Source organism: Mixophyes fleayi, chromosome 11, assembly GCF_038048845.1.
Source record: "Mixophyes fleayi isolate aMixFle1 chromosome 11, aMixFle1.hap1, whole genome shotgun sequence".
Classification (NCBI taxonomy): domain Eukaryota; kingdom Metazoa; phylum Chordata; class Amphibia; order Anura; family Limnodynastidae; genus Mixophyes; species Mixophyes fleayi.
The window spans coordinates 89,492,795-89,518,576 of record NC_134412.1 but is presented as its reverse complement, the minus strand read 5'-3'; the positions used below and the strand labels follow the sequence as shown (position 1 = coordinate 89,518,576).

The 25,782-nt window shown below is 37.5% G+C and overlaps 2 protein-coding genes across 3 annotated transcripts; both read left to right on the top strand.

Moving 5' to 3' along the window:
- The first annotated feature begins 8,314 nt into the window (after nucleotides 1-8,314).
- LOC142107787 (nicotinamide N-methyltransferase-like) lies at nucleotides 8,315-13,114 on the top strand. Of its 2 annotated transcripts, none has more exons than XM_075191402.1 (3): nucleotides 8,315-8,496; nucleotides 9,305-9,512; nucleotides 12,631-13,114. In XM_075191402.1, the coding sequence occupies exons 1-3, from the start codon at nucleotides 8,346-8,348 to the stop codon at nucleotides 13,052-13,054; spliced, it is 783 nt and encodes a 260-aa protein (XP_075047503.1). In that variant the 5' UTR covers nucleotides 8,315-8,345; the 3' UTR covers nucleotides 13,055-13,114. The 2 variants fall into 2 exon arrangements, with proteins under 2 accessions (XP_075047503.1, XP_075047504.1); XM_075191403.1 differs by having other exon boundaries at nucleotides 8,327-8,361.
- A 5,922-nt stretch (nucleotides 13,115-19,036) lies between these two features.
- LOC142107786 (nicotinamide N-methyltransferase-like) lies at nucleotides 19,037-24,945 on the top strand. Its single transcript, XM_075191401.1, has 3 exons — nucleotides 19,037-19,187; nucleotides 19,994-20,201; nucleotides 24,445-24,945. Exons 1-3 carry the CDS (start codon nucleotides 19,037-19,039, stop codon nucleotides 24,866-24,868), a joined length of 783 nt encoding a protein of 260 aa, XP_075047502.1. The 3' UTR covers nucleotides 24,869-24,945.
- The last annotated feature ends 837 nt before the right edge of the window (nucleotides 24,946-25,782 follow it).

The following is a 25,782-nucleotide window of genomic DNA, read 5'->3' as shown; positions in this document are numbered from 1 at the left end:
AGGTGGTGAATTAGTTGCACATAAGTACAGATGTGCGGCATAATATTGCACTTGTGTTTTGAGCTGCAAGTATCTGATACTTGCAGATTGTACAGGGGGATCAGGGCCATTCACAGGCAAGTGCAGTACAGTAAGTGCATGGTGTGGTAAGGTAAGCACGTCCTTACGTAAAGATCGGAGTCTACTCAGACAAAGGCCGTTATCAAGCTGATGATGATGATTGCTATATAAATAGCTGGTGATGATGATGATGATGATAATATGCACATATGTAAATTGGCATTTTTTTCGTTCATCTCTAAATCATCATCTAATTTGTGATCTATGGGTGAGTCTGACAGCCCACCAAGGATCACTGTTGTCATTCACTCCGCGGACTCACTCTATCATATCCTTATCATTTTCCCATCCTCTTAACTTATTGACACAGATGGGGAATAATGCCAAAGAGGATTTGTGGGAAAGTTGGGACTTTGTGTGGTTGGAGTTTAAGAAAACGCTCGACAGTACTGGTTGAATAATTGGGACAAATTACAATGCCAATCTTTCAAAATCATTCCCTGATTTATCACATACATTTACAGCAAGGCCACATCTCTTTCTGGTAGGCCAAACAACTTTGATTTCTATAAGTCTGCACTGTGCCATGAGATTTGGGAATGGAGGGTATGTTTTAACTTTAACAACCCTGGCTGTCAGCCATCATATTTATGACATTCAGTAAAATAAGTCAAATTTTAAATGACAGTTAAAAAAAAGTGTTCTTCAGTAAAGTACGTTATAACGGGGAGCAGACTATCTCTGCCATGTTAGCCCCGATTGTGAATAACTCACATCGGTCCAAGCCTAAGGTTCCAAGTGTAACGAAACAACACTCTGCTCACTTCATTCATTATCATTGTTTTAGTGTTTTATATAGTAGTAAGCTATCATTTACATGAACATTTAGCCAAGGACTGAATCAGAGCTGAATGACTTGTATGTATCATTATTTTATACAGATGGGATACGGTGTATGGGTTATTTGGCAGAACAGTAAAAAGAGACCAATCCAGGCCTGGTGGAATCTCTGATCCAGCTCTTATTAAAGACCCTGATTCGGCTCAACCGGTGGCATGAGCTATATGTCCTCTAGTGTCTCCAAAACATCCTTGACAACAAACTTACAGAATCTTGAAAGAGACGTAAGGACACTATAGTAAAGCCTGAGAATTGTGCCCACTGGCTTTTTTGTAATGGAGATATGTCTAAAAATCAGCTAGATGCACCTAAGAACATTTTTCAACTATAGAAATAATCACTGCTGCTGTTCACATAGGTAAATTGCCAACCCCAACATAAATCTTAAAAATACTCATAAAATCTGAACAGTGCAGAAAAAGAAAGAAAGATCTATATATACAGAAGTAATTAAAAGCACAAGTAACCACACTCAACAGAACCAATTTTGTTAAAAAATGATATTTATTATCTCAATACTTCTGCAAAATAAAATAAAACTTAAAAACAGATGGACACTAATAATAAATGATATGATGTAATAAAATAAGGACAACAGACTGGTAATCACAGGGAACAATTAATTTTTTTCACAAATATTACTTAATCAAAGATTTGCAGCATCTGGCCTTCTTAATACTGTCTACACATAGATTAAGTCATCTGCTCAATAGTATTTAGGAGCCAAAAATGTCTCCAACAGTTATATATCCCAATGAGTCCCGGGTGTTAGTATGATAAGAGGACCAGATTCATCAAGGTTTGGGAACAGGGGTATATTTATATAAATTATTCAGCTAAATGCAACTTTCATCAGGAACTTATCTCATCTCATTATCATCTGTTATCATTTTGTGTAAATACCCGCAACACTGTAGCTGTTCTTATACATCTTCAACAGTTTATTTTAGAACATTAACAAGACCTACAAGCTAATATATAGACTCAATTTTATTGGTGACTCAAGTGTTACTGTAGATATGTTTACTTGTCCCGTGTTTGTTGTGTAACTTTTAATGTCTGCTTATGTTGTTCGATAAATATTAGATCTGCTGGTATTATCACAAGACTCTCCTATGGATCCCGACTCCCACAAGCACCATAATGTACATCATTTTTAAGGCCTTTTTGGGTGTGGCTTACCCGACAGGCCTTGTTAGATCTAATTCCCTATACACGGGGGGGAGTGCATGTGTTTTTAAATGCATTTTAATTGTGCTTGAAGCATATAGGTCATGGTAGGACCTGCATAAAATGAGGTACCCTTTATGCTGGGGTGCAGGCTTAAAGTTTTGATCAACATATGAACCATTGCCTCATGTTTTAGTTTTTCTAGATACACACAGACATGCAGTGGGACAAGTGCTAACCAAAAATTTATTTTTGTCTTGTATAAATATAAGGCATTTATATTACCATACAGCTGATATCATGTATAATATGGGAGCACAGACTTATTTCTTCTCTGATTTTGTCCTGAATAAAAAATGGATTCAACTAATATCCAATATAACATTTTTGTAGAAACTTTGTAAGGTAATTGAATATATCAATTAAAATCTCGTTAAATGACACATTATCCCTTTCCATTGCACTTCCTTTGAGTGTATATGCAATGCTGCAATCTTAATTAAAACAATATAAGAAGTCAGTGATCGTGAGAAAATTTTGAGAGATATCAAGAATTATCAATAAAATGTAGCTTTTCTCTTCAGGAACAGAGATAAGAGCCAATCCCTTAACTGTGTCGTTGTATCCAAAATTTATATCAATTAGAATAAACATGCACCTACTAGATTCACTATACAGCAGGACAGGATGATGTTTTCAGGAAAAGTTGACCAAAGGAGAGAATTAGGTGATCAAAGCACAAAAAGACCTTTAGGACAAGGATCCAATTGGAGTGCAACAAGGCACATTCCGAAACAAGAAGGAGAAATATCATTGGATTGTGAGTAACATCTTCCAAATTACGTGATGAATCTTTCTAACATCACATTGTCCCTTACAGAAATTTTATGTAAATGCAATGCATTTTCCCCTTGTAGATTTTGCAAATGAAATCGTGAAAGGTATTAGAATTATGATGGACCTGGTTAGAGAGAAATGATGAGGTGAAGTTATGTTGACTCAATCAGACATTGAAAACATACTTCATGAAGTTTTAGAAGAAAATGTAGATCTTTAGTGCAATTTCAGGTCTTCCATCCAAAACCTAAGCTGATCTTTCCTTTTTAACAACCTTCTTGAAGCCCAGACATTTAGACATTTGGTTTTGAGAGATATTGAGTCCTTTCATTTTTAGACTCAGCATAAAAATCACACTGCACCACATAGGATCACCATCCGACTATCACTGTGTAACACTCCTTGAGGTAGGTGTTAGAATGTTGTGCGGCTTGTACCTGGTCTCTGGATGCTCTTCTCTAAATCATGACACGGCAGTGGGACAGAGAACCTTCAGGTCCCCAATAAAAGTAGGACACCAAACAAATTAAGAGGCGTCAGATTTACTCTGTGGGAACAATACAATATGCCACTTAAAAATTTATGGACAAAAGAATAATTAACAACATATACAATATGAGTACAGATTTTTAGTTATAAAGCAATACTATTCACATATATTTTAATATAACTCAATGCCAGTTGAATATATGATGTGTTCTTCTTTAAAGGAAAATATATTTATACAAGAAAAATGGAGCAGATCGATGCAATATAAAAGCAAACAAACCACAACTGTAGTCTTCACAGTCACTTTCGCTGTGATGTTCCGCTTCCAAATATGTGCGAAACAAATCTTTTGTAGCTGCTGAAATTGCTATGTATTATTAGCTTTATCTATACCGATCAGTAGTATAGTTGCTTGTGTTGCAAGGTCTCTTTAGTAACTCTGTAGTAGTAAGTTTACAGGCATTTCGGAGGTGTTATTTTAGTCATTTAATATTTGCTTGCAATTAATTACGCACATTTAATATAAGTTTGAACTCAATGGTCACTGTCTTTCAGTGTTTTGTCAACATGGTGGCAGTGTCAGCATATGTAATACCCTGCTGCTATGGTGGGCATCAGCGGACTCCTGGTAAGATTCCATTGAAGTCCGAAGTTCCTGGTCTACTGGCAGTGAAGTCCAAGTCTTCTTGAAGGGATTTCTGATGAACACTGAAAAGGCCATTAAACTAAATATTCCAATAACTTTGGTAGATCAGTTCCATTCCCTTGCTCAGAGACCAGCTGAAATAATAAAGCACTCATATCATTTTTTTGGACAAGGTCTGTCTGACCAACTCAAGGACAAATATAGAGTGAGAGATCTCCTTGTCCGTGCGTCAAGTTAGTAAATGTCAAATAGAGAATCTTCAAACATCTGTTTTCTCTTAGTTTTTTCCTTTTTCATTTTTTTTCTATTGGGGTTATTGTGCTGCTAAATTCATGTTGATTTATTTTGGAAAATGAATTATGTTTTCATTAAAGTGCATCTCAGAGAGACTTGAAAGAATGCAGACTTATCTGACACAAACATTCTGCACTAATTTGAATGCTGATGAAATACCTGGAGAGGAACCTTTATCCCTAGAGGCCTAAGGAATTTTTAAATTCTAATCCCATAAAAATTATATTATATTTAATTATAAATTGAATAATATTTTACATGGGTGCTGTATACCATTGCTGAATTAAATGAAAAATAGAAAAAATCTTTATTTAAGAAAGGTTCTATCTTTACTTTATTCCTTCAAAAGTCAGAGTTATCCAGAATATCTTTTGGAAACTACTTTTAAGGAAGATTAAAATCCCATTGCTACCTAGCTGTAAACGTATATATATACACCTTATTGTGAAAATTCCTCTTTGTTCTAAAGGTTTTGTTGGCTGATTTCAAAACCTCTGATCGGCTCAATCCACATGAGTTCAAAGTTTATTTTCCCATCAACCTTTATTGTTTCCAGAAAGTCTTTTACAGTTCCATTCTTCCTTCATTCTAGAGTAGTTTCATTGTTTACTGTTGCAACAGTATCAAATTTCTACTATCCGCTTAAATATGAATTATGGAAGGGATGGTAGTCTAAATAAAAATGCTTTTGTGTCTTGCTAGACTGTGACAATTCATTTACAAATTTATTAATTTCTTTATGAGTCTTTTACCTTATTTGTCATTTCCAGATTGCAAAAAATTGATTGGTATTTTGGACATATTCTGGCTTGGGGTCATTCTTGTATTACTTAATCTCAGTGATGTCTGTAAGACCCATACAGTTAGCCTCGTCTAAGTGTCACTCCTTTCTTCCGCTAAAGTACCTTACTCTTGCTGGTGTTTTCAGTGAAAAAGGGTCTGAAGCTTTGCCACATCATCTGCTATTAAGGGGGCAATGTGAGGACCTAGCGCATATATTCTGTCGAACCCTTCTAAAAAAAACATTATACAGCTGCTGAGTCCTCACAGGGGGGCTTGTCCTCAAATTTGAGCAAAAGTTGCTTCATTTTTCTTAAAAACTCATTTATGTTGGTGCCTGAAATTTTCCAAAACTTACCCTGAAATGTTTTCCACTGTATACAGTATAATACAAAAGATACCAGGAAATGGGTCAATGCTAAAACAACATTTTTCCCCAAGGAGGTAAGTCACACACAAGACACGTGACGTGTAGTCTGTTGGTGTATCAACAACAGTCTGGCTTGAATTTATATACTTGAAAAATAAATGTGTATCAAACCCTGCAAATTTGGCGGGAATGCTCAATAATTAGGGTTGAAAGGGAGATTCATTTGCGAAAGCTTATTATAATGAGCAGACCCAACTAACTGTAAGATTATAAGGCTGCTGCGTACCGAATATACACAATAATTATATTGTTTTATGCATAGATGTAGAAATTAGATTTTATTTTGAAAGATCGGTTATTCCACTGAGATAATGGACACTAGAGAATATTACGAGTTTGCACAGCCTTAGGCTTTTGATAACTGGATATTGGCCATGACTTTTAATAGGGGTACCTTTTTCTATGGTTAGGTGCATTATAAAGTACAGATTGACCACCAAAAATAAAAATGAAAAGTTGTTACAATTGGGAGAAAAACAAATTTCATGTCTCATTAACATTAACAATAGTCAGTTCAGATCTGATTACACAAAAGCTGGGGGCTGCTTATATGGGGTCTGAGTCATTAAGGAGAGCAAAGCATAAAAAAGGAGTAACTTTGCATCTGGGCAAAACCATGTTACAATGGAGGGGGAGGTAAATTTAAAATGTGGGGACAAATTTGTATTTGGGGTAAGGCATGCCCTAGTGTAGAGATGTGCTCCGCTGCCATGCCCAGGAAGAGGGCGAAGATGATGTGTCCCCTTGAAGTGCCAGTGAAGAGGGTGAAAGCAGAAGAAAGGAAAATCTACTCACCGTTCCTGCGTTCCAGTGCCGGTGACTACTTCTCTTCTTCTGCAGGTCCGGACAATAGTGGGCAGGTGAGCCAATCAGGGCTCACTTCCCATTGCTGCCCAATCGGCAGCCCAATGAGTGAGCCAATATCGACCAAAGCCCATAGTCGGGGCACAAGGCCCTAGTTAGGTGTGCATAGAGCCCATAGACAGAAAGGGCACAAGGCCCTAGTTAGCTCAGCTCAGAGCCCATAGTGAGGAAGGGCACAAGGCCATGTAGTGAGAGGGGTAAAAGGCTCCATTAGATAAAGCCAGTGTACCAGGCCCTTATTGGCAGAGCGGGCGTGAGAGACTGAGTTAGAATAGGGCGCAGGACCCAGAGGTGTAAGTGGATCTAGGTTATAGTCCTAGGCAACAGTTGAGCAGCAGGCTCCTGTTACTGCTATACAAACCAGCTGGTTAGTTAGCAGAGGTAAGTGTATCCTGTTGTTAGCCTTCCAGATACAGCAGCAAAGGGTTATTGAGCTTATGTGGTGAAATACAGTATTATGCATTGTATTTGGTTGTGCTGTGTATGTTTATTTACAGGTGCAAGTCGCCAGGCCCACATTGAAGGCAGGCACTTGTTTCCTAATGTAATCTTGTGATACTCTGTGTCTGTGAGGACAAGGGGTAGATAGAGCACACACGTAGTGAGAGTTAGGACACACAGTAGTCTTCCCGTCCTGTAGCTCCCCAGGGTTACAAAGGAATTCCTGAGGCAGTGATTGGGCCCCTCACTGGCAGTGCAGCACAGCCCTTTTGAGTTCCAAGGGTGCATCCCGTAGTTCCAATCGGGTGTCCCAGTCTGATTTCCGGCAGGGTCCTTGGCGGTTCCAGATTGAGGTGGAGTTCCACTTGTACGAACATGACCGCCTCGAGTTCCGGTAGTGGCCACTGGTGGTTCAGAGCGGAAGCCACCACTCCGGTGGAGCATTGCTCCAGTGAGCCCCGGACGTGCAGGTGGCGACTGGTCCTTGGGATTCAGTGAGTGACCCCATAGTGAGAAGATAGTCTTCTCTATGTTGGCAGACGGGGCTGAGTGAAGGTTTCCCCTTGCCGTAGCCTCGGACAGTCCCTTTCTGGTAAGCATGGGTTGTAATTTCTGTTTCTTCCCCATAGAGAAGGGGAGTGATCTGACGGAGGTACAGTTGCTGGTCTGCCGGAAAAGGAAAGAACAGGATGCCGAGGTGGAGAGCGGCTGGCGTGAATCCGAAGGGGACGGAAAATGGTCATCGTTCGGAAGGTAAGGTATCTGTGTGCATCGGTCCTGTTCCCCTGCAGGCGTCACCTTTGATCAGCTTTATATTTCAGTGTAAAAATAAAGCTGATCAAGTTTTTGTGTGCCAGATGAAAAACAGCCAGAATGTAACTTATGTGCAAAATAATAAATTAATTTGCACCCCTTGCATTGTAACATGGTTTGTTCCGGAGAACATTTACTCCTTTTTTTGCTTTACTGTCCTTAATGACTCAGACCTATGGAGAACACTGCATTCAACTGTGTACTGAAGAGAAAGACTTGTCACAAAAAGATGCACTTGTAACCCAAGTATAAAAGTCTATAAAGGTGTAGTTATCCTGTACATTAACTATAAAGAGCTGATATTATTTGTGTATATATTTGTACTACATACATTATAATGAAATATACTTAAATGTTTCTACATTTTATTGAAATATAGAATGTTATTTTAAAAACAGATACTATGGTAATTTATTGTACCTTAGGAGATTATGTTACCATCACCTGCATTCCCATCACCGACTCATGAAGATAAATCGTCATGTGATGATAATGATGTTCCTGCTGCTGACTAATTTAAATAGCTGGATCCTGGTAAATATAAACAGTATTCCTGGAACAGTCAAGTACAAAAGAGACAAAGACGAGAGAGTCAGACAGTTTGTGATACAATACTACAAGATGGACTCTACCTGCCGTAAGTTCTATCATGTGGACGACTTTGATTCTAGAGGATTTCTAGATACTTATTTTTCAGATAAACCAGAAATGGTCTTTGAAAATGACATGTTGAAATCTCCCTTGGAGGAACTTCACCACATCTTCAAAGCAGGTATGTATACTATACTTTATCTTACTGCTAAGGTTAAATTATTATTTTTATTAGATGCCTTTTGCTAAAGCGGTTCTTATGCAGTGAGATGTAACACTTGGAAAGCAAGCAACCATTAGATAATGAAAGGAGCCACTTAGGGCCTCAGTACATTAAAATTGTAAGTTTAGTATAAGGGACCTTTATTTATGTTTAGTTATGACAAAGTTTGTGTCAGTTGTTTTGTCTCTATAATATGTCGCAGATTACATGGGCAGCTTATAGAATATCTACCTAATAATCCTCTTGGGTAGTGTATGTCTGCATACCACTTCTCTAGGTAGATGTTATCTTTTAAAATAAATATTAGGCTCCCACCCAACACCACATCCAGCTGTACCATTATCATTGCATTGGTTTTGTCACGTTTAGTATTGCATAGTATTGCAGGCTTATCGATATGTGTAATATTTATAGCTATGGTATTGTTTAATATTTTATATGCACCATTGTAATCATTGATGATATTTCATTTAACAGTTCTATGAGAATTCATAGCATTCATACACCCATTATACTTACTGCTGGGGACTATAAATCAATCTTTGAATGTTTTGGTGGAAGTGGTGGTCCCAGATACTACATTTAAAGTTTTATGTGGTATGAATCCAGTTGTATGTATATTAGTTTATATTTCTCATATAGTGAAGCTGCAACGGGAGCCTTGTGATGCTGTTGTGTATCCATAACATCACGTTACAGACTGATGTATAGAACAAATGCTACATAACATATTGCACTTTCTAATCACTGGAATCTTACCCTGCAGGTCATATTAAGGGGGAAACTGTCATTGACATCAGTATTGGTCCTTTGGTTTACCATCTCTATTCAGCCTGTGAATTTTTCAAACACATCTATATACTGAGGTTTACTGACAAATGTGTCATGGAACTGAACCGATGGCTGAACACATGTACAGGAGCGTTTCAGTGGAATCACACATCAACATATGTTACAGCATTAGAAGGAAACAGGTATATAAGCTAAAATGCAGTTTTTATAATGACAATATTGTCATTACATGAAATACTTTAAATACATTTAAAAGTGTTGGGGTTTTTTTTTTGCTTTGTTTTTAAAAAAGTGTCTTTTACAAATAAAAGAATAATTTTTTAAAAAATAAAAGAGTTGTCCTGAAAAAAATATTTATTACACGAAACAATTCTTTATATGAGGGTTAGGAACCTGTCAACCTCCTCGCCCCCAAACCTAGATAGCTTCGCCCTATACTACATATTCCATGATATTGTTTGGGCAGAGATATCGTTTCAGAATTAGGCTTTTGATTATAGTGAGATCTCAGCAAGAGGCAATCCTCACAAATCGAACAATCGTCTAAGTTATTGGAGAAATCTGAAATGCATCTAAATATCAGACATTTGCCACCAACAAATTAAATTTCAAATAGATGCTGATTAACCAAAAATCCACATAGTAATTTACACCCCCATTTACAAAGCTTGTGTGACCAGCAAATAATGTTTTCTGGAACACCACTTCTCTACATATATTTTCTATATCTCCCCACTAAAACAATCTCTGTATAGATTACAGTTAATATGTAAATAATATTAAAGTAATTGTATTGTTTTCAAATAAGCATTGTATTGTATTGTGTTTCTAACGCACAAAGTGATTTATTTTAGCAAATGTAACAAGTTAACAATTCAATACATGATTGTAATATAATACAGTACAGTACAGCCAATACCAAAAGTTAAATACATACCGCTGCGCTAACCACGGGCACCAGTAGCCAGTAATTCACCCTTGAATACTGTGATCAGAGTAGACTGAACACTACATGAGAGCTACTGCTTATATGCAAACAGAGATACAGTGAAACAATGCAGGTGGTATAGCTTGCTTCTATTGGTCCTGGCATCAGGAGGGTCCAGGGGGTTACACATCATAGGCTGATTTAATCTAAGGAATCCAAAAGTGGGGGTCTCTCCAGGGGATGAGCTCTGTTCTTCCCGCCAAACTGCTCTGTTCTTCCCGCCAAACTCCAATTACAATCAGTCCATTTGCATATGACAGTTAATATCATATTAAAGGTTTATTCTCTAACATCAATAACTAGAGTATGCAATGTGCGATCTCTTCGCCAAATGCACCGAGCAGCTGCTGATGTAAAAAGGATTAATATGATATTAGACATGACACCTTTCCTATAAGCTGAACCTTAAATATCACTGAAGTGTACATATAATCATATTATATAAACTAATAATAAACCAAATACTATCTGCTCATAAATTACAGTGTAACGGACTAGCATGAATATGAATTATATAAATAACTAAATGTTGTAATGCGAGTGTGTACGTGCGTATTTTACCGTGCGATCGCACCACGCGCTGTGCTAGGTGGCGTACGGATCTGTGTTACGTGGCGTACAAATCGCAATCGCACGGCAAAACAATATTAACCAATATACTTTCGTTCATCCAATTATACGACTTCGACAATAATGATAAAAGCATTTCCCATACAAACAGCACTGTCTAAATTTTGTACAAAATAAATAATAAGAATCCCCAAAAGGCTCATCCAGCCCCTGTTCTAGGCAGCCTTGGCTTGACTCCACTATAACAAGGTGGCCATAAGCATGGGGACCCCTGTGTGCCTTGTCCAGAGGCTAACAGCCCTATGCTTAAAATCAATAGGGTTCTCTCCTGCACAGCGAAGTTTCAAATAGCTCGAACTGGAATAAAATCAGCCACCTCCCCCTCACGTCAGGAGGTAATTAACCGTATCTGGTTCATATCCTGGATAGAGTACATCACCAGCCTCCAAACATCAAGGTGACCTCCTTTCATATCATTTAGGATACCAGGATTTCACACCAATCAACCCCCCTGCCCGGCCTACTGTAAAACCACTCCTTATCCTATCGCAGTCCCTCTCACATCCCTTTCCCCCCTCTGGAACGCTCCCTTCCTAATATTCCCTACATTCCCCCTCCCCCATATAATTGTAAAATGGTAACAGTCTCAAGATTGCACACAAGGCGCGGATCGTTCGTGGCATTTTGCTTCACGTCAGATCAATGGACTAGTCTGGAACATTTCCCTATATTGATGGCCTGTTATGACAATGCAATCTGTGTTAATTGTGTTATAGGTACCTTGATTGTACAATTTTTTGCATTGCTACGACTGTTTGTTTTCATTTTTATGTTACTTTAAATCTTTTGCAAATAAAGAGAATTAAAAGAAAAAATCAGTGGGGTTTTTCCCAAATACTCGGGGTTGTGAGGGCCATAGTGGTCTAAAACGAAGTGTTTTATATGTGGTTTGCCCTTTAGTAAACCACTCGGTTTACAAACCGCATATCAAACCATATGAAAACCTGGGGTTGCAACAAACCGCAGGTTAGTAAATATCCCACTAAGTTTCTCTGTGCAGGACTTGTTATTACGATGTGTCAAATCTTGTACCTTCTTTATGTCAAGTGGATAAAATATACAAAGTGGTATAACTTGCAGAAAAATTACCATCATTTGGTAGTTGATCATGGTAATCATGAGCCTGTTTTCATAAGGGTACTTTGTGAAAATAAATATAAGAATGAATGTTTGGTGGATATAGAGATCAATGTCCATGTTATGTCCTACCACTCTAGTAACATTTTCTGTCACTTTTTGCCATACAGTTCACCAAATCCGTAAATTATTATATTCATGTATTCTTTTTATATTGTTAAAAGGAAACATTTTGGAAAGCTGGTCTGAAGATAAGGATGCTGTAACCAATTACAAAAAGAGAGCTGCTATCCATGTCTTAATTGAAATATCAATAGAATTGGAATCTATTATAGCACTTGATTTATTGTGAGCTTGTGCTAATAAACCATTAAGGATGGAATTTAAATAACCCTGCCCCCACACAATGAAATCTCAAAGCTATTCAACCCCACGCTCAACAAGGAAAATCCCAAGCATTCCTTAACTCCTATCAGAAGATGGAACCTTTATCCATTCCCATAGACTTAAAATAAAACACATGTTCATTGAACCAGATTGGGCACATTTGTGAGGGACCTGCGCTTTATTCTTGTAAATTACCATTATTGTGTTTGTATTTTCAGTGACCAATGTGAGGACAAAGAAATGAGGTTGAAGACAGCAATAAAGCAGATTGTGAAATGTGACATTAAGAAGGAAAATATCACAGACCTGGTGGTGCTACCACAAGCCGACTGTGTAATCACTGTGGGGATACTAGATTTAAGCAGTAAAGACCAAGATGATTGCATCAGAAATCTGAGGAAAATTGATAAGATGATAAAACCTGGAGGACACCTGATATTAGTTGGGCTTTTAAATGCAACTTATTTCATGATTGGGCAGGACAGGTTCCATGTTTTAAAATATGATGAGAACGATATAAGAAAAGTTGTCACTGAAGAAGGGTTTATTATTGATCACTGTAACGTTCTCAAAAGAAAGGCAGTGAGTGATCTTATTGACTATGAGGCGGTTATAGTCCTCACAGCTCACAGGGAGAAGTAAATCTCGGCAGTAAATAAAAGTTGGAAATATAACAGATCTTCACATGAATTTCCCAATGTCAAACCTTAATAAAGTAATTTCAGAATACTGTATAACTGAATATTTGTGTTAACGTGTCCTTATTGATATTAACTCTATTAACGCATCAATTCATTTTTGCAATTTGGAAGATAATAGAATCTCAGATTAAGGTGGTGATTTATTAGTACATAAGTACAGTTGTGCAGCATAAATTTGCACTTGTGTTTTGAGCTGCAAGTATCTGATACTTGCAGATTGTGCAGGGGGATCAGGGCCATTCACAGGCAAGTGCAGTACAGTAAGTGCATGGTGTGGTAAGGTAAGCACGTCCTTACGTAAAGATCGGAGTCTACTCAGACAAAGGCCGTTATCAAGCTGATTATGATGATGATTGTCATATATTTGCTCCGGACATATCTGTACCCTAGATTTAAGGTTACCTGTATGTGTGTAGATGCATATATGCCAATATGCAAATGGGCATTTTTTTATGTTCACCCTAAGTTGTGATCAGTTGGTGGGTATGACAGCTGACCAAGGTTCACTGTTGTCATTTAATCAGTGGAGTCACTCTAGCATATCCTTATTATTTTCCCATCCTCTTAAGTTATTGACACAGATGGGGAATAATGCCAAAGAGGATTTGAGGGAAAGTTGGGACTTTGTGTGGTTGGTGTTTAAGATACTGCCTGACAGTTTTGATTGAATAATTGAGACAAATTAGAGCCTCAATATTTCAAAATCACTCCCTGATTTATCACCTATATTTACAATATGACGACACAGGGGAGGGCTGACAAATTTTAGGATGGGGGGCAAGACAGCCTATTAGGCAATTTTTAATGGAAAAAAAATGCAGGTAGCCCAGTGAGCCAGCCTAAGGTAGAACAAGATACTCATAAAATCTGAACAGTGCAGGAAAATAGAAGAACTCTAAATATATAGTTCAATTCTAATTATAGAACAAGTAGCCACACTTAACAGAACCAATAACATTTAAAATCTGTTCCAGGATGAATGAGGTTCTCTAGGTTTCAAAGAGTTAATGACTCATGACTGCAAGATTTATTGCAAAGTTTATCTTTATTATTACAATGAGCATAATATAAAAGTGAAATTAAATGAATACTTAGCTTCCAATATCAGAATCTCATATGTTCAAGTAACAGTCAATTTCTAGAACTCCTCCTTTCACACGAATGCTGCTAACACATCGGGCACCTTTCTGCATCAAGGTCCAATCATGAGGCGAGAGTCTCTCTGGCTGAATTCCAGCTTTTATACTTCGAGAACAAAGGGTCTTGAAATTAACTTACATTTAAGGGTATGAACCTGATTTTCAGATTCCCTATTGGTACACTACTGATAAGAAAGATACTTTCTTTGCACACATGCAGCAAGCATCTGAGACACCTCCCTAGAAAAATATGTGGAGACGTCTCTACCCAGCCTTTGATCAAACAAGCATTTTACAATGCACAAAGTATGAAAACAACAAAATGGAGCTCAGTGGCCATTTTGATCGGCCTGTCACAATATCTCAATACTTCTATAAAATAAAAATATAAAATAGATAAGCGCTAATAATATATCTTAGTACTTGATATGATATGATAAAATAAGAATAAAAGACTGGTAATCACAGGGAACAATTATCTTATTCACAAATATTGCTTAATCAAAGATTTGCAGTGTCTGGTCTTCTTAATACTGTCTACACATAGATTAATTCATCTCAATCATCTGCTCAATTGTATTTAGGAGCCAAAAAAGTCTCCAACAGTTATATATCCCAATGAGTCCAGGGTGTTAGTATGATAAGAGGACCAGATTCATCAAGGTTTGGGAACAGTGGTGTTAAAGTAATAATTTAATATCTTCAGCAAAAGAAACTTTAAGAAAAAAAATGATATCATTGTTTATTTACAAAAGAAAAGCTTGCGCTGTGATAATATTATCAATCTCAATTTCAGTCTCTGATATCTCTGGTCATCCACAGACCAGACAGATACTTTTAGTAGCAAGAAAAGTAGGTTGTGTTACAATTTACAAATGTCATATTACAATTGGCTGAGAAGGTATATAGGCGTGTCTTGGTCCTTTTGGCTCCCCTGGATTCAATGGAGACTTTGGAGAAATTCTTGCAAGTCTTTGTTCACTAACTGTGATTAGAAACATCCGTTCTTTGAATTAACTCCTTCATTCCTGTTCATATCCCTCTCATCAGCTCGCACGCAAGGATCCAATTAACATAATAAAACCACATCAAATATAATTATATACTAATATAAGATAAAACAATGTAAATATTTTCATGTTAATAAATTGGCTTCATCCATAATAAAACATCTTTGACAGTGGTATATTCATATATATTAATCAGCTAAATGCAACTTTAATCAGGAACTCATCTCATCTCATTATCATGTGTTATCATTTTGTGTAAATACCCCCAACACTGTAGCTGTTCTATACATATTCAACAGCTCATTTTAGAACATTGACAAGACCTACAAGCTAATATATAGACTCAATGTTATTGCTGACTCAAGTGCAAAGGTTATATCAATTAGAATGAGCACGCACCTACTAGATTCACTATACAGCAGGACAGGATGATGTTTTCAGGAAAAGGCGACCAAAGGAGAGAATTAGGTGATCAAAGCACAAAAAGACATTTAGGACAAGGATCCATCTGGAGCCACAGAGTGCAACAAGGCACTCCGAAACAAGAAGGAGGAATATCATTGGATTGTGGGTAAAATGTTCCAAATTAGGTGATGAATCTTTCTAACATCACATTGTCCCTTTCAGAAATTTTATGTAAATGCATTGCATTTTCTCCTAGTAGATTTGGAAAAATGAAATTGTGAAAGGTATTAGGATTATGATTCACCTGGTTAGAGAGAAATGATGAGGTGAAGTTATGTTGACTCAATCAGACATTGAAAACATACTTCATGAAGTTGTAGCAGAATATGTAGATCTTTAGTGCACTTTCAGGTCTTCCATCCAAAACCAAAGCTGATCTTTCCTTTTTTACAATCATCTTGAAGCCCAGCCATTTACACATTTGGTTTTGAGAGATATTGAGTCCTTTTATTATAGGACTCAGCATGAAAATCATGCTCCACCACATAGGATCACCATCCGACTATCACTGTGTAACACTCCTTAAGGTAGGTATTAGAATGTCGCGCGGCTTGTACCTAGTCTCTGGATGCTCTTCTTCAAATCATGACACGGCAGTGGGACAGAGAACCTTCGGGTCACTAATAAAAGTAGGACACCAAACAAATTAAGTGGCGTAAGATTTATTCTGTGGGAACAATATGTCACTTAAAATGTATGGACAAAAGAATAATTAACAACATATACAATATGAGTACAGTTTTTTAGTTATAAAGCAATACTATTCAAATATATTTTACTCTTAATATAACTCAATGCCAGTTGAATATATGATGTGTTCTTCTTAAAAAGAAAATATATTCATACAAAAAAAATGGAGCAGACCTATGCAATATAAAAGCAAATAAACCACAACTGTAGTCTTCACAGTCACTTTCGCTGTGATATTCCGCTTCCAGATATGTGCAAAACAAATCTTTTGTAGCTGCTGAAATTGTTATGTATTATTAGCTTTATCTATCACAATCAGTACTATAGTGGATTGTGTTGCAAGGTCTCTTTAATAACTCTGTAGTAGTAAGTTTACAGGCATTTCCGAAGTGTTTCTTTAGTAATATAATATGTGCTTGCAATTAATTACGCACATTTAATATACGTTTGAACTCAATGTTCACTGTCTTTCAGTGTTTTGGCAACATGGTGGCAGTGTCAGCATATGTAATACCCTGCTGCTATGGTGGGCATCAGCGGTCTCCTGGCAAGATTCCATTGAAGTCCAAAGTTCCTGGTCTACTGGCAGGGAAGTCCAAGTCTTCTTGAAGGGATTTTTGATGAACACTGAAGAGTCCATTAAACTAAATATTCCAATAACTTTGGTAGATCAGTTCCATTCCCTTGCTCAGAGACCAGCTGAAATAATAAAGCACTCGTCACATTTTTTTTGTACAAGGTCTGTCTGACCAACTCAAGGACAAATATAGAGGGAGAGATCTCCTTGTCCGTGCGTCAAGTTCGTAAATGTCAAATAGAGAATCTTCAAACATCGGTTTTCTCTCACCTGGGACACTGAAGAAGACTGTTCTGTCTACATGAGTTCAACTAAAGTTTCCCATTCACCTTTATGTTTTCAGAATTTTATTTTTTCTTTTTCATTTTTTTGTGTTTGGGTTATTGTGCTGCTAAATTCATGTTGATTTATTTGGGATAATTAGTTATGTTTTCATTAAAGTGCATCTCAGAGAGACTTGAAAGAAGGCAGACTTATCTGACACAAACATCCTGCATTAATTTAAATGTTGATGAAATCCCTGGAGAGGAACCTTTATCCCAAGAGGCCTAAGGAATTTTTAAATTCTAATCCCATAAGAATTATATTATATTTAATTATAAATTGAAAAATATTTTACATGGGTGCTCTATACCATTGATGAATTAAATGAAAAATAGAAAAAATCTTTTTTAAGAAAAGTTCTATCTTCACTTTATTCCTTAAAAATGTCGTGGTTACACAGAATATCTTTTGGAAACGACTTACTTTTAAGGAAGATTAAAATCCCATTGCTACCTAGCTGTAATCCTATAAGTAATCGAATATAATAGATCTTACAAATCCTTGGCCATTGTTTACATAATTTAATTCATTCTCATCAAATATAATAAAGCTTATTGTGAAAATTCCTCCTTGTACTAAAGGTTTTGTTGGCTGATTTTAAAACATCTGATCTGATCTGTCCGCATGAGTTCAAATTTTATTTTCCCATCAACCTTTAATGTTTCCGGAAAGTTTTTTACAGTTCCAGTCTTCCTTCATTCTAGAGTAGTTTCATTGTTTACTAGTGCAACAGTATAAAATTTCTGCTTCCATGATTTATGGAATGAATGGTAGTCTAAATAAAAATACTTTAGTATCTTGCTAGACTGTGACAATTCATTTGCAAAATTATTAATTTCTTTTTGAGTCTTTTACCTTATTAGTCATTTCCAGATTGCAAATAATTGATTGGTATTTTGGACATATTCTGGCTTGGGGTCATTCTTGTATTGTAATAACTTAATCTCAGTGATGTGTGTAAGACCCATACAGTTAGCCTCGTCTAACTGTCACGCCTTTCTCCCGCTAAACTACCTTACTCTTGCTGGCGTTTTCATTGAGGAAGGATCAGAAACTTTGCCACATCATCTGCTAAATAGGGAACAATGTGAGGACCCAGCGCATATTTAATGTAGAAGCCTTCGCAAAAAAAACATTATACAGCTGCTGGGTCCTCACAGGGGGGCTTGTCCTCAAAATTGAGCAGAAGTTTCTTCATTTTTCTTAAAAACTCATTTATGTTGCTGACTGAAATTTTCCAAACCGTACCTTGAAATGTTTTCCACTGTATACAGTATAATGCAGAATATACATGGAAATGAGTCAATGCTAAAACAACATTTTTGCCCGAGGAGGTAAGTCCCACACAAGACATATGACATGTAGTCTGTTGGTGTATCAACAACAGTCTGGCCTGATAATATTTGTGTATATATTTGTACTACATACATTATAACGAAATATACTTAAATGTTTCTCCATTTAATTAGAAAATAAAATGCTATTTTAAAAACAGATACTATGGTAATTTATTGTACATTAGGAGATCATGTTACCATCACCTGCATTCCCATTACCGACTCATGAAGATAAATCGTCATGTGATGATAATGATATTCCTGCTGCTGACAAATTTAAATAGGTGGATCCTGGTAAATATAAAAAGTATTCCTGGAACAGTCAAGTACAACAGAGACAAAGACAAGAGAGTCAGCCAGTCTGTGATACAATATTACAAGATGGATTCTACGTGCCATAAGTTCTATCATGTGGACGGTTTTGATTCTAGAGGATTTCTAGATACTTATTTTTCAGATAAACCAGAAATGGTCTTTGGAGAAGACACATTGAAATCTCCCTTGGAGAAACTTCACCACATCTTCAAAGCAGGTATGTGTACTATACTTTATCTTACTGCTAAGGTTAAATAATTGTTTTTATTAGATGCCTTTTGCTAAAGCGGTTTTTATGCAGTGAGATGTAACACTTGGAAAAGAAGCAACTATTAGATAATGAAAGGAGCCACTTAGGGCCTCAATACATTAAAATTGTAAGTTTAGTTTAAGGGACAATTATTTATGTTTAGTTGTGAATAAAGTTTGTGTCAGTTCTCTTGTCCCTATAATATGTCACAGATTACATGGGGAGCTTATAAAATATCTACCTAATAATCCTCTTGGATACTGTATGTCTGCATACCACTTCTCTAGATAGGTGTTTTCTTTTAAAATCAATATTAGGATCTGACCCTCCACATCCAGCTGTATCATTATCACTGCATTGGTTTTGTCACGTTTAGTATTACATGGTATTGCAGGCTTATCGACATGTGTAATATTTATAGCTATGGTATTGTTTAATTTTTCATATGCACCATTGTAATCATTGATGATATTTCATTTGACAGTTCTATGAGAATTCATAGTGTTCATACACCCATTATACTTACTGGTTGTGACTCAAAATCAGTGTTTGAATGTTTTGGTGGAAGTGGTGGTCCCAGATACCCCATTTAAGGTTTTATGTGGTATAAATCTGGTTGTATATATAAGAGATTACATTTCTCATACAGTGAAGCTGTAGCAGGAGCCTTGTGATGCTGTTGTGTATCCATAACATCACGTTACAGACTGATGTGTAGAACAAATATTACATAAAATATTGCACTTTATAATTACTGGAATCTTTCCCTGCAGGTCATATTAAGGGGGAAACTGTGATTGACATCAGTATCGGTCCTATAGTTCACCATCTCTATTCAGTCTGTGAATTTTTCAAACACATCTATTTACTGAGGTTTACTGACAAATGCGTCATGGAACTGAACCGATGGCTGAACACACGCACAGGAGCGTTTCAGTGGAATCACACATCAACATATGTTACAGCATTAGAAGGAAACAGGTATATAAGCTAAAATGCAGTTTTTATAATGACAATATTGTCATTACATGAAATACTTGAAATACATTTAAAAGTGTTAGTGACTTTTTTTAAAAAAGTGTCTTTTACAAATAAAACAATCATTTTTAAAAAAATAAAAGAGTTTTTCTGCAAAAAATATTTATTACACTAAACAATTCTTTATATGAGGGTTAGGAACCTGTCAACCTCCCCCCTCCCCAAACCCAGATAGCTTCGCCCTATACTAGATATTGCATGATAATGTTTGGGCAGAGATACTGTTTCAGAAATATGCTTTTGATTATAGTGAGATCTCAGCAAGAGGAAATCCTCACAAATCCAACTATAGTCTAAGTGATTGGAGAAATCTGAAATGCATCTAAATATCAGTCATTTGCCGCCAACAAATTACATTTCAAATAGATGCTGATTAACCAAAACTCCATGTAGTGATTCACACCCCCCATTTACAAAGCTTGTGTGACCAGCAAATAATGTGTTCTGGAACACCACTTCTCTACATATATTTTCTATATCTCCCCACTCCAACAATCTCTGTATAGATTACAGTTAATATGTAAATAATGATATAAACATTTCCCATACACAGAGCACTGCGAAAATTTTGTACAAAATAAAGAAATAATGTAAAATCCCCAACATGCTCATCCAGCCCCTGTCCTAGGCAGCCTTGGCTTGACTCCACTATAACAAGGTGGCCATAAGCATGGGGATCCCTGTGTGCCTTGTCAAGAGGCTAACAGCCCTATAGTTAAAATCAATGGGGTTCTCTCCTGCACAGAGAAGTTTCAAATAACTTGAAACTGGAATAAATCAGCCCCCCTCATGTCAGGAGGTAATTAACCGCATCTGGTTCATATCCCGTATAGAGTACATCACCAGCCTCCAAAACATCACGGTGTTCTCCCTTCATAAAATTTTGGATGCCAGGTATTCACACCACTCTATTCCCCTGCCGGGCCTATTGTAAAACCACTCCTTATTCTACCGCAGTCCCTCTCCCATCCCTTTCTCCCCTCTGGCACGCTCCCTTCCTAATTTTCCCTACATCCCCCCCATATAATTGTAACATGGTAATAAGCTCAAGATTGCCCACAAGGCGCGGGTCATTCGTGGCTTTTTGATTCATGACAGATCCCTGAACTAGTCTGGAACATTTCCCTATATTGATGGCCTGTTATGTCGCTAAAATCTCTGTTACTTGTGTTATATGTACCTTGACTGTACAATTTTTTGGATTGCTACACCTGTTTGTTTTCATCTTTATGTTACTTTAAAACTTTTACAAATAAAGAGATTTAAAAAAAAAAATCAGTGGGGTTTTTCCCAAATACTCGGAGTTGTGAGGGCCATAGTGACTGACAAGAATGGGATCACTGATGTGACAACTTTATCACAGTGTAAAAGACAGAGATTCAGTGGTGTATCCACCATGATGTGCAATTCACATTTTTCCATAAGTCAAAGGGTCCCAATACCTGCCCCTTGACTTAGAGGACCTCTCAGTACCCAAGATTGTGTTGGCATGGGATGGGAAGGGCACTGGTCTGGCCCAGTGGTTATTAGAGCCAGAATGGCCTGTAAAAGGCTGGACCTGACATTGGGGTCCTCCCTGGTGCTTGGCCTCTCACTGTCACCATATTAAATGTGCTGCTACTGATAGCAGAGATCAACTCCCCATCTCGACTGGCTCTGCTCCCTGACTTTAGGGCAGATTGATTAAGCTGAAAGAGACAGTGCACAGCTAGCTAGGGCAGAGGGTTGATTCACTCCTCATCCTTCATGATATGGATGGTCCACCATTCCCTCTGCTCCTCCTTTTTCACTCTGCCCCCCCCTTCAAGCTTGTCACCTTTCCTCCCCTTCTTCCCCCCCTCCCCCTTGGGGCTAGTCCTCCCTCCACTCCTCAGCACAAAGGGTCTGCAGAGACTCTGCAGGAGAAGTCTGCCTCCCACAGCAATCGCCTGCTGGGCAGCCTAGCAGGTAAGTGTTGTGGTGGGTTGTCAATGTACAGAAGTAGGGAGTATTAATGCAACTTATTGGTTATGTAGTGGACATAATATTGTAATGTGGGGTTGATGAGGGCTAATTATAGATTGTTTTGGTTAAAATGCATTGTGGGGTCTCTAACAAATGTACTGGCTAATAATTTAATGGCAGGGTTAGTTGGGGGAAAGAGGCATAATTCTTTAATGTGGGTGTTTTGCTGATTGGGGAAGGGAGGCCTAGAGTATTCACCTGTTCTCAGCTTTCATGGAGGTAAATAGCCTTTTCTAAATAGGCAACTTTTGATTTTATTATGGCATTTTTTGTGTGGGATAGCAGATTTCCCAGCTTTGGCACCTCACCACTTAGTCATTATTAGTACCAAAAATATTTGTTGTGTTTATTGATTTTCTAAATAGGGCCCTAACGTTCCAGGATCCAAGCAAGACACCAGCAGCAGGTAGTCACAGGTGAAAGAACAGGGAGAAGAGATTTATAATTTATTAGGTGGTCAATATTTGTTGGTAGTATGCACTGCGGTCTATGTGCATGCTGGAGCTTGTAGTTCTACAAGCACTAACATGCAAGAATAGTTATGATCTGTCAGTGCATGCTGGCAATTGTAGTGCTACAAGTGCTTGCACTAGATTTTCATTTTTTTTCCCCTGATATTCACGAGACAGAGGTACCAGGTGGACCCCTGTGCTCCTCAGCATGTGGCCGGACAGCTCTTGGTGCTGGGGCCCAATAATTTCTTGGGGTTTACCCCTAAAGGACTATGAGTGGTGCTGAAGAGCACTGGGCTTGTCTAAAGTGTAAGGGAGGGGTATTGTTTTGTTTTGTTTGATTGATTGATTTGATCTATTTCGCATGTGTGAGCCACATATTTTATCTTTTTTTCCTAAAAAACATCTGTTAGCCATATGACTCAGTACATGGGGTGGTATGTATACCTCCCATGCATAAAAATTGTGATGGAAATTTTAAACTTTGTGCTTTAAAACCATTCTCTTTTGATGTGCTGTTTGCCCTTTAGCAAAACACTCGGTTTTCAAAAGCTGGTGTGAACGGAAAGGGTGCTGTAACCAATGAAAAATTTAATTGAAATAACAAAAAAATACAATTCAAATATCTTATAGTACTCTATTTATCATGAGCTTATGCTAATAAACCACTAAGAATTATATTTGACCAGCAAAAACTTTTTTTTTTTTTGGAATAAATGTGCCCACTTGGCAGCTTCAATTAAAGATTCAAGCCCATTTTCCACTCTGTGGACCTGCCCCAGGGATAGGAAAATTATCCAACATTTCCAGGGCCATCTGAAAATGCCCATGAGGGAAATATTAAAATGTCACTTTAAAGTCCAACTTACTACAACTTTAGGATCACCCCCATTATTGATATCAAGCTGTACTGCTAGGTTTAGTTTACATTTTTGTCTCAAATTAATCATGAGTGTGAGGGGATAATGGGCCTGTCTTTGTTTGATCGGACACATTTTTATTTCAATTCTCGAAGTGCTGCTAAAGATGTGGGTTTTTATATAAAGTGAACTTAGATGGTGGACAGGGTGCCCCGATGAAAGCATAGGACAAAGCCCAATCTCCATAATCTTTAAGATTCCCAGGAAAACAAGAAATATTTCCCTATTTAAATAATCCTGTCTGACACAATGGAATCTCATAGTTAGTCAGGCCCACACTCACCAAGTAACATCCCAAACATCCCACATCTCCCATCAGAAGTTGGAACCTTGATTCACTTCCCTGGATTTTCAAAACAAAAAATTTTTTTCAAAAAGGACAAAAAGATAAGGTTGAAGACCGCAATAAAGCAGATAAAAGATAGCTGCTATCCATCTCTTAATTGAAATATCAATAGAACTGGAATCTATTATAGCACTTGACTTATTGTGAGCTTGTGCTAATAAACCATTAAGGATGGGATTGGAACAGCATGGAATGCCTCTGTAAATGTGATCTTTCCACCCATTCGTTATTTTTTAAATAACCCTGCCCCAAACACAATGAAATCTTAAAGCTGGTCAACCCCACGCTCAACAAGGAACATCCCAAGAATTCCATATCTCCCATCAGAAGATGGAACCTTTATCCATTCCCATAGACTTTCAAAATTAAAAAAAACTACATGTTCATTGAACCAGATTGGGCACATTTGTGAGGGACCTGCGCTTTATTCTTCTAAATTACCATTATTGTGTTTGTATTTTCAGTGATCAATGTGAGGACAAAGAAATGAGGTTGAAGACGGCAATAAAAATGATCGTGAAATGTGACATTAAGAAGGAAAATCTCACAGACTCGGTGGTGCTACCACAAGCCGACTGTGTAATCAGTGCAGGGATGCTGGACGTCATCAGCAAAGACCAAGCTGATTACATCAGAAATCTGAGGAAAATTGCTATGTTGATAAAACCCGGAGGACACCTGATATTAGTTGGAGCTTTAAATGCAACTTATTTGACAGCTGGGCCGGACAGGTTCCATCTCTTAAAATATGATGAGAACGATATAAGAAAAGTTGTCACTGGAGAAGGGTTTATTATTGATCACTGTGACGTTGTCAAAAGAAAGGCAGTGAGTGATCTTAGTGACTATGAGGCAGTTATAGTCCTCACAGCTCACAGAGAGAAGTAGGTCTGGGAAGATAATTAAAGTGGGAAATATAACAGATCTTCATATGAATTTCCCAATGTCAAACCTCAATAAAGTAATTTCAGAAAACTGTATAACTGAATATCTGTGTTAACGTGTCCTTATTGATATTAACCCATCAGTCCATTTTTGCAATTTGGAAGATAATCGAGTCTCAGATTAAGGTGGTGATTTAGCTGCACATAAGTACAGTTGTGCGGCATAATATTGCACTTGTGTTGTGAGCTGCAAGTATCTGATACTTGCAGATTGTGCAGGGGGATCAGGGCCATTCACAGGCAAGTGCAGTACAGTAAGTGCATGGTGTGGTAAGGTAAGCACGTCCTTACGTAAAGATCGGAGTCTACTCAGACAAAGGCCGTTATCAAGCTGATGATGATGATTGTCATATATTTGCTCTGGACAAATCTATTTCCTATATTTAAGGTTGCCTGTATGTGTGTAGATGCATATATGCCCATATGCAAATGGTTTTTTTTTATGTTCACCCTAAGTCAGGATCAGTTGGTGGATATGACAGCTGACCAAGGTTCACTGCTGTCATTTAATCAGTGGACTCACTCTAGCATATCCTTATTATTTACCCATCCTCTTAATTTATTGACACAGATGGGGAATAATGCCAAAATGGATTTGAGGGAAAGTCGGGACTTTGTGTGGTTGGTGTTTAAGAAACCGCCTGACAGTCTTGATTAAATAATAGGGACAAATTAGAACCTCAATCTGTCAAAACCACTCCTTCATGTATCACCTATATTTACAGCAAGACCACACAGGGGAGGACTGTCAAATTTTAGGATGGGGTGCAAGACAGCCTATTAGGCAATTTTTAAAGGAAAAAAATGCAGGTAGACCAGTGAGCCAGCCCAGGGTAGCCCAAGATACTCCTAAAATCT

Excerpts from the sequence above, each read along its gene's own strand:
- LOC142107787 (XM_075191402.1), top strand. The coding sequence starts at position 8,346 with ATGGACTCTACCTGCCGTAAGTTCTATCATGTGGACGACTTTGATTCT. Across the intron at positions 8,497-9,304 it reads TCACCACATCTTCAAAGCAG|GTCATATTAAGGGGGAAACT; the intron begins GTATGTATACTA and ends CTTACCCTGCAG. Across the intron at positions 9,513-12,630 it reads ACAGCATTAGAAGGAAACAG|TGACCAATGTGAGGACAAAG; the intron begins GTATATAAGCTA and ends TTGTATTTTCAG.
- LOC142107786 (XM_075191401.1), top strand. The coding sequence starts at position 19,037 with ATGGATTCTACGTGCCATAAGTTCTATCATGTGGACGGTTTTGATTCT. Across the intron at positions 19,188-19,993 it reads TCACCACATCTTCAAAGCAG|GTCATATTAAGGGGGAAACT; the intron begins GTATGTGTACTA and ends CTTTCCCTGCAG. Across the intron at positions 20,202-24,444 it reads ACAGCATTAGAAGGAAACAG|TGATCAATGTGAGGACAAAG; the intron begins GTATATAAGCTA and ends TTGTATTTTCAG.